Source organism: Rhodamnia argentea, chromosome 7, assembly GCF_020921035.1.
Source record: "Rhodamnia argentea isolate NSW1041297 chromosome 7, ASM2092103v1, whole genome shotgun sequence".
NCBI lineage: Eukaryota > Viridiplantae > Streptophyta > Magnoliopsida > Myrtales > Myrtaceae > Rhodamnia > Rhodamnia argentea.
Genome location: NC_063156.1, coordinates 16,203,342 through 16,212,509, shown reverse-complemented (window position 1 = coordinate 16,212,509; position 9,168 = coordinate 16,203,342). Strand labels below are relative to the sequence as shown.

General features: G+C 42.2%; 1 protein-coding gene across 1 annotated transcript; it reads right to left on the bottom strand.

The window, feature by feature from the left end:
- Nucleotides 1-3,191: 3,191 nt before the first annotated feature.
- On the bottom strand, nt 3,192-3,870 carry LOC115730975 (chalcone synthase B-like). The gene is made up of 2 exons (XM_030661588.1): nt 3,583-3,870; nt 3,192-3,413 (listed from the first exon to the last, which is right to left on the bottom strand). Exons 1-2 carry the CDS (start codon nt 3,868-3,870, stop codon nt 3,192-3,194), a joined length of 510 nt encoding a protein of 169 aa, XP_030517448.1.
- Between the last annotated feature and the right edge of the window lie 5,298 nt (nt 3,871-9,168).

Genomic DNA, 9,168 nt, shown 5'->3' with positions numbered 1-9,168 from the left:
TGAATCGCCAAGTTCGTTATCCAAGTCAGCACTATCTCTCTCCTCATCACCCAAAACATAAATAGAGAGATGATGGTAAGCCAGTCACGTGAGCCATTAGGATTAATTTTTGCTGGATAAGCAAGCCACCTCGGCAATGTCACGTGACTTGGCTACTCATTTGAAGAATGCCTCGCATTAAGCCAAATTTTAAAATTTCAGTTACTTGAGTGTACTTGATCGTAAAATAGATAAAAAAAAAAATCGGGTACTTGCGGGGTCATTATTAGAAAAAAAATATATTGCCATATAGTTGAATTTGTTTTGACCACTTGACTTTGGATTTCAAGCCTCAATCCGAACAATTCATGGCTATTTGTAAAGGAATAACTCTGACGACACAATATGCAAAAGAGGTGAGGCCACGATAAAAAAAAATTACAAGGCCCATGGATCACCTTTGCAAGGCCCACTATATAAATCCCCAGGATCGTAGGATCCGAGTGGTTATTATCCTAGAGCGTCGATTCAAGTAATTAGCCCAAAGTAGATGCTTTAAGAACTAAGCATGTCTTGTGAATCAATTACCCAAACTAGCTCGATTCACCTAACTTTGGCAATTCGAGTCGAATTCGAACAACTCGTGTTCTTGTTCTAATAGTGCGCATACTCGGAATTGCTTGGCTCAAGTAGCACACAAGCCCAACAAGTAATTCATGCAACTTGAGCAAAGGATGACCTTCCCCCAGTTACGCAAAATAGGCTCGAGCTTTGCATTCGCCTGTCGGGAGTTGAGCTACGGACCCACCCATGCTAACGGGTGATGCGGGTGAGAGAGACCTCGGCTTTGTTGGCTATGCTATGGTGGTCGCCATTCAACCATTGATGTCGGATCCCCCAAGGGCAACCCATCAACGGTGGCTAAGGGAACTAAGAAGAAGAAGAAGAAGAAGAAGAAGAAGAAGAAAAAAGGGGAGGAAGAAAAAAGAAACAGAGATTTTTGAAAAATAGAAAAATATACCGTATTAGAAGAAAAATCCACATCCTCATCGGTTTCATATGTATGTGGTTTGAAATTTACTGCGAACGGATTTTCTCTTACTTCTATGGGGGTTCTTCAAGAGTCCACAAAAAAAAAAAAAAGAGCCGAACTTACTCTCATAAGATCTCAATGTCTAATCATGTCGTGAACAAAATCTTTAGTCAGCTCGTGTCTTAGACATTTGATAAATCATGAAGATCGAGCACTATTTTGGAATAATTTTTTTTTATCCTTTTCTAGATCACTTTATCTATATTAAATGAAAGTAAGCTTACATGGTTTCATTAAACTCTCCTTCCAAACAAATTTTTAGTTTGGAATCGAACTGGTCGAGGCTCCTCCTTTTTGCCAAATACATCTATATAAGTCCAAATTTGCATCAACCTCAACTCTAATTAACCAAATCAAGCCGACATCGGGGAACTAAAGAGGCAATTACCAAGAACTGGGAAGTAAAGAGGTACACTCATCCAATCCTGGAAGAGCAATGAGGATAGAGCAAACCAAATTATTAGGACCCGGCTAACGTGACGGCACCGTTATAAGCAAATTGTAACGGTGCAAGCTGCACCGCATGATTTGTTTTGCAAAAGAATGGACAACCGGACAGGCAATCGATTGAATTTACTTGAGCCCACTAATCAAATGCCACGTATGCACGAGTGGCCCCAGGTCTGATTCCATCTCGCCCTCCCCTCAGCTACGCTCTTGCTGCTCTCTCTTCCCTCACTTTAATTTCTTCTTCCTCCTCTCATTGACCTGTCTCCAGCAAGCCAGCGACGTCCATGATGCCTCCAGCGCTAGGTCTCTATCCACTCCGCCATCAACTCCTCGATTCTCCCCGTATCCGCCACCCTCATCCCCGTCGACACCGACGTTTCCGTCCCCGTCCCTCCAAGAACCCCCCCTTCTCTCTCTCTCTCTCTCTCTCTCTCTACAACGTCGTCGCTCAACACCCCGCCTTCTCCCAACTCAATCGCCTCAGCACAGACTCTCGCCTGCAAACCCTCCTGCCCACAACTCCATCCTCCACACCGGCGGCTCTCCATCTAACTCTAACCTCGACGGCTGCCTCTCCCTTAGCCCAACCTCTTCTCCAGCGACGCCCTTGCCGTCGCCTAGATCCTCGATTACTGGGTCTCGGCTTGAGTGTTTATGATGGGCCAGCGTTAGTTTTTTTCCTTTAATTTCTATGGGAAAAGTGCATTAAAAGTATCATAACTTTTGTATGGCATTCACTTGAGTGCCATAACTTTCAAAACGTTCATTTAAGTACTACGACTTTTAAAAATCGTTCACTTGAGTGCCATGTTGATGTGGCAGCCGGAAAGTTAACGTGACACGCTAAAAAAGTTATTGTAGCACGTCGAAAAAGTTACTGTAGACACCGAAAAGGCGACGTGGTATGTCGGAAAGGCGACATGGCATGCCTAAAAAGTTCTTGAAGCACTTAAGTGCACGACTTTGCTCCGACGTAGCACTCAAGTGAATGATTTTTGAAAATTATGGCGATTAAGTAAACGTTTTGAAAGTTATGGCACTCAAATGAACGCCGTACACAAATTATGGTACTTCTAATGTACTTTTCTCAATTTCTGTTGTTCTGTTTTTTAAGTTCTTATCGAGCTATTCAAGCCGGAGGAAATACATATGATTTTTCTTTCTCGGTAAATTCTGAGAAGATAAAGAATCCATTTGAATACAATTTTTGAGTTGGGAGATCAAGAATGAAAGAAGCAGTGTTTTTTTTCTTTCTAAGTTCTTCGGCGCGCTTGATATCCAAAGGAGACCGGGCAAGCAAGTTATCCCGTTTCCTTAAAAAAAAAAAAAATGTGGTGCAGGCTGCAGAGTCACTTTTCCAAGAGTGACGGTGCCGTCAGCCTGTCATTTTCCTTTCTTCTTCCTCCTCTCGTTGATCTGTCTATTATGGACCCACTGGTGAAGCGACTTAACTTCACCGGCGATGGCAGTGGCAAACTCCGTAGAACGATGGGCTCGATGGTGATTCCCGGGCCGGTCGCCAAGTACACCCCAAACTCGAGCCCATCTCCTGTCGTGGCCTTCCCTCCGTCAATGGATCTCTACCTCATCTCATTCAAAAAGAAGGGCACGCTCGCACTTCATCGTGTTCCCGTACTCTTCCAGCACATGCCTCACAGCTCTGGTCCATTCATTCGTCAGCAAAAAGCGTCTCTTCCACTTCGTCAAGAACCTTCCAGCCTCCCGGGTGCACGACCCAAAAGATGGAGTTCCGATCACTAGCGACGCCGCACTCGGTGGCCCAGCCAAAAGCCTTGACCAAGCATGCCTCCAGTCTGGAGCAAACCAATGTGGGCACCACCTGCTCTAGACATGCGGTGGTGCCATGCTCCCTATACTGCCTCCGACCGCTCTGTCAGTGCCCAGGATGAGTGTCTGTGAGGTGGAGATGATTTGAAAAAGGGGCCGCTCACCAGTTGTGCCCGGTGGAGCAGCACCGATAATCATAGCCACTGCAACATCCCCAAGATTGCGCTGTTCACTAAAGCCGTGGGATGGTCTCCTTGAGGTGGTTGAAATACAAGGCAAGTTGACTCAGCCCGAACAGCAAGTATCCGTGCCCCGGGGTTGGTGTCAGCTATGTCCTTGGCGATGCGGAGTACGGTTCCGGATCCATAGCAGCTGAGATTGTAGAGCATGAGCCTGTTAATGGAAGCCGAGAGCTCAAGGAGCTTGACAAGTATTACGTCCGCGCCAGGCATGCCCACGCCTGACATGGAGCAGAAGATGAGGTGGCTAATGGCCGATTTCGGCTGAACCCACTCAGCAATGGCCTTGATTGCGGCTTCAAATCCCAGTTTTGGGTGCATGTCGTTGGTTGAGTGAGGCGGCACCGCAAGAGGTCATACCTGGGGTTTGCTTCAAGATATCTTCTGTCAAGAGGAAATAACGCTTCCTTATGCTAGAGTTATTACCTGCTAATGAAGATAGCATCAGTCTAGAAGGGAAAAGAAATGTGTCTTTCCTTTTTCCTAATGCTCTGAGTTTTGTGGAGAACAAAGTTTCACTTACATAATCAAGTGAACCTCTCTTTGAGATCTGTCAAATGCTCAGAATTTGCAACTCCAAACAGAAAATCAGTATAGTCTATAAGATTTTTCTAATGCGGGCTTATATTAATTGAAGTTGTAATTTACCGTTTATGGGGTTGGTTTAATAATAAAAAATATAAGGATTATTAAACAAACTAATATGGGCTTGGCATTGTGTGGATCGAGTTGAGCCCACTTTGTGATGAGAGGGTCTAGGTGGAAACTCTATAAATAGCGGTTAAATCCCTCCTTTAGCCCTAACGACTCATAACAACCTTACATCAGGAACGCATACGGATTAGCGTCGTTGTGGGTTATCACATTAAGTTAGGGATACAGAGGATGATAAAGGACTAGAACTTGAGCTCGGTTCATCGTGATTCCGCCTAAAGTAAGATGGATTTGAAATTAGGTACACAAATTCCTTTTAAACCGTTGCTGTGTTTCTAGATTCTAGCCATGTAGATCTTGGGATGTCGTCATAAGGTTTTTTAGTGACTCACATGTAGTATGAGAGCTTTCCATAATCCATAGTTGGAACTTTCAATTTTTGCCCATTTTCAGAATTTTTATCCAATGAAAATTGATTTTAATTGCATATTTGAGCTCGTCTCATTGATACGAGCGTTTTGGTGGGTGGCACGCAATAGGAGGAGGCCGCACATGGCCACAAGTGCCGTTGTGGTGATGCCATGTCATGCCATGCGCACGAGGGGCAGGCTACGATCACGAGTGCCTACGCCTCTAGCTTGTGCGACAAATGGCTCATGTGCATGCGTAATGCATGGCACAGACTTAGAGGCAGTCATTTGATACCCCAATTTTAGGGTCCCTCTAAGTAATGACCACGGACAAGCTACGGTAGATGCCGCGGACACTCGGGAACAAAGCTAGTTCACCAATCGTGAGAAAATTGCCTACAAGCAAGACAAGATCGGTTTTAGTGTTTGGATATAGGTTGTTTACGAGTGACTATAATTTAGTATTGTCTAGTTGAGACACGAATTTTGCGGTAATCTCAACCGAGTACGAGACTTAATAAGGATCGATCTCGTTAAACACGCATCGACTACGAATCAATGTTGACAAGGTCTATACTAGACCGAGGATTGGCTTGTGAATTGACCGCAAGCGTTTTCTCGATGCACAAATAAATTGATCCTAAGCTCGCTTAACGTAGTGTATCTTTAGAACCTCGTATTCGGACACGTGCCAGCCGTGGAATGATCACCCCAATTGTGCAATATGTCGTTGATGCGGAGCCGAGGCAAGCTAATCCCGCATCAATGGTAAATTGGTCATGAAAGGTTACCTCGATTGTGTTCGGATTGGGCGTTCGGTTCAGAAATGGGTGGTTCCAACTCTAAACCGAACCAGATATGAAATGCTTGTCTTCAATGGCAAGAGGACATGCCTAAGACACGCTAGATTACACGTCCGGCCTTTTTCCTTGGCGCATCCGATTGTGCCCAGCAATGTCCCGATCGCGCCTCCGTCATGGATCGCTTGAGAACCGGCCATAATCGAAAGTCCGGAAGCTTGATCCAACCCTTGACACGAGAAAATACTTATGAGTTACAATGAAACTATAAAGGTTTTCCCTTTGATGACAAGTGGCACATAGGGTTTTCTACACTTCACTTACACAAACTTCAAAAAGATCACGAGTAATGATTATCAAAATATTTGACTAGGTCAAACAAAATCTTATGTCATCATTACTGAATTTTTGACTAGGTTAACCGTAATCATTACAAAATCTTTAAAAAGTCAAACGTAATCTTCCGTAATGATTATGCAATCTTTGAAAAGTCAACAAGAATCTTCTTCAATCATTACCATAATCTTTGACGGAGTCAAACGTAATCTTTGGCAATGATTACTAAATCTTTGAATAGTCAAACTCGTCTTTTTAGAAAGATTATGCAATCTTTGACTTGGTCAAACAGAATCTTTTGCAATCATTACTCAAATCTTTGAAAAGTTAAAACACGAATTTCTAAAAAGATTTCAAGATCTTTGAAAAGTCAAACAAAATAATTACTTTGACTGAGTCAAACATGTATTCCTAAAAAGATTACAGAAACTTGGAAAAATCAAATAAAATCTATGGCAATGATTACACAAACTTTGAAAAGTCACGGCACAAATTTCTAAATAGATCTTTGACTGGTCAAAAGTAATATAATATTAAAAAAATTGTAGAATTATTAGCATGTCAATAGAATGCCCAAATTGCTATTAGCAATAATTCGGATTAGTTTAGTAATTCCGAAAAAGAACTAAATAAGAAATTTTATTCGACAAAATTAACTATAAATTGACATATTAGAGGCGATCATTTCCACTAACTATTACATGAGAATGGTGCAAATTTACATATTAGTAGCTAAATTTGAATATGTTTCAAGTATAGTTAATTAGAATCGTTAGAAAACCCTAATAGTCATAAGCCTAGAATAATTGAGAATATTCTAGAGATGGACACCTCACTTTGGGTGTGTGGCACAAGAAGGCATGCTTCATATTCTTCATTAAACAAGTGTCCATATAGCTTTAATAGACTAGGGAGGTGGATTAAAATAGGAGGGCCACATGAATCAATCATATAATGCCTCGTTATCCACTAGATTATGTGGCAATTAATTAGAATAAGATTATGCCACATGTAAAGTAAAAATAAAAATAATAAATCAAGAAATTAAACTATAAATAGGTGAGAGATCTTCTAGGACCCCTACCCAATGCCATTTCCCTCTCCCTCTTTACTCTCTCATTCGCATATCACTCTCTTTCTATTCTCTCTCTTGTTCGGCTCCTTCACTCACCGACCTTACCATAGTCGGCCGCCGCCTCCACGTATGCCCACCGATATCGCCGACCATTGTCTCATTTTATACATATCCTTGCCAACAAGATAAGTAAGTGAATTTTCTAAACTTTTGCTAGGGCAAAGGCTAGTGTCGATTTAAGTGTTTTGCATGAGAAAACCATGGCTTGCATGCTCTTTTCATGCCTTACCGTCTATGATGGTGAATCTATAGTGCATGATATGATATGCCTTGTTCATGGTCGAATATGTGCATCTCGACTATGAAATTTGATATGGGACGAATTGATTAGAACGACGAAGCATGTAGTTGAGTCATGAACAGGTTGCCCTACGGGATGCCTTGGAATATCGAAAGTCCACACCAAGATGCCTCGTCCGAGAATGGGTGGGTAGGCCTGCGAAAATCGCAGGACATATATGACATTATGAAAATTGCATGCTTGCTTATGAAAGTCTACATGGCTGAACGGTTTGGTGATAATTTTATTGATTTTGCATGGCTCTTATGTTTAATATTAGCTAACTTCCTAACATAGGTTTAGAAATTTTTACTTACTAAGATGTGACTCTCATTCCTTAATATTTTCAAACTTGTAGGTATGGCTACTAATCCGCTATTGCACTTTGACCTTGTTATGTCTATCGAGATAACTCATACGGATGTTGTAGACGTCGAGCATGATACCACCTTCATTTGTTTCCTTACTACCGTCTATGTGGAAGAGGGACTCAATCATTGGGTCCCTCATCGATACGTGGCGTGGTACCTAGTGCTTGGTAGGGATCACATTGGCTCGATAAGGGATTTTGACGGACCACCTAGTTTCCACGGTGGAGGATGACCACATGACATATAGGAGGGATCGAAAAGATGTAACTTTTTGGATGAAGAAGGGATGACTCATAAAGGGCAAATTTTTGGATGTTTACGCCACTAGAGGAGCTAGGCGTACCTTTGCCCTATACCGTAGACTTATGTAATATAGATAGAAGCATATACTAGCATAGTAATGTAAATGAAATGGACACTATGTTAGTAGAATGGTATGTTTGTTTATATGTTGCTATGTATATTTTTTTTAGTAATAAATGAGAATCAAGAATCGCTTGAATTAATTGATCATAACGTGGGACGAGTTGAGGTCAACGTGCTTGGGGTGTATACGAACCTCACCGGCCGTCACCTAGGCCTTGCGGCCGTGACCGGCCTCGGTCCCCAATTGGCACTAATTTTATGCTAGAGTACCGTTGGGTTTGGGTCGGGGGCGTTACGGCTGATTTTGTGTTAGAGCGGGGTTTATACCTGGAGTGATAAGGTGCGTTGGAGTTATGGGTTTAGAAAATAGGAATACACCATGTGCATGTGATTGTTATTATTAGTTTTGATTTTTACTGTTGTTGTTTTGGACTAATGCTAACTTTGGTGGTAGTTGTATAGAACCTTCCTAAGTCGGCTTTTGACTATATAATAAGATGGGCGCTCGTGGAAGACCACCAAGATAGGACCCCCGACTGATAGGAATTCTGCAAGCCTTAACTCAAATCGGCAACCTCATAGGGCAGCGGGCTCAACAATAGGCAGCTAATGCCTCCGGTAAAGCTTCAACGTTTGGAAATGGAGCTAGTTAGGGCGGACATCATATGCGGGGTTTAATTGAACAATTTCTGAAATTGAGACATGCTAAATTTGCTGGTACTAGAAACCCAGATGAGGCAGAATTATGGATTGACGAATTAGAAAGGACATTTTCATTTTTGGAATGTTCAGAAATGGATTGTGTAGCACTCGCGTAATACCGATTACGGGGTAATGCCAATTATTGGTGGAAAGCTACTAAAGGAACAATCGTTTTGATAGGCACCGATATTACTTGGGGTGCCTTTGTTAAAGCTTTCTATGATAAGTATTTTTCGGAAAGCGTTCGCGATAAGAAAATGATGGAATTCATGTAGTTGCAGCAAAATTATATGACAAGACGAGGCTAAATTCTTGGAATTGTCAAGGTATGTTCTAAGGCTGGTGGAGGAACTAGTAGCTAAGACTAAGCGGTTTTAGGAAGGATTGCGTCCTAGCATTAGGGACCAGGTCGTACCATTAAATCTTCAGGATTATAATGAGCTATATGCTCGAGCTCAAATGATAGAAAAGCATATGATGTAACATGTGACCCCTACTATGAACCACGAACAAGTCCTCCCACGAATGTTGGGCCGCAACAAGAGATATAGAGGAAAGCAACCCC

Coding starts and splice junctions, on each gene's coding strand:
- LOC115730975 (XM_030661588.1), bottom strand. CDS start 3,870: ATGCACCCAAAACTGGGATTTGAAGCCGCAATCAAGGCCATTGCTGAG. Junction 3,414..3,582: donor GGGCTGAGTCAACTTGCCTT/GTATTTCAACCA, acceptor GGGCACTGACAG/AGCGGTCGGAGGCAGTATAG.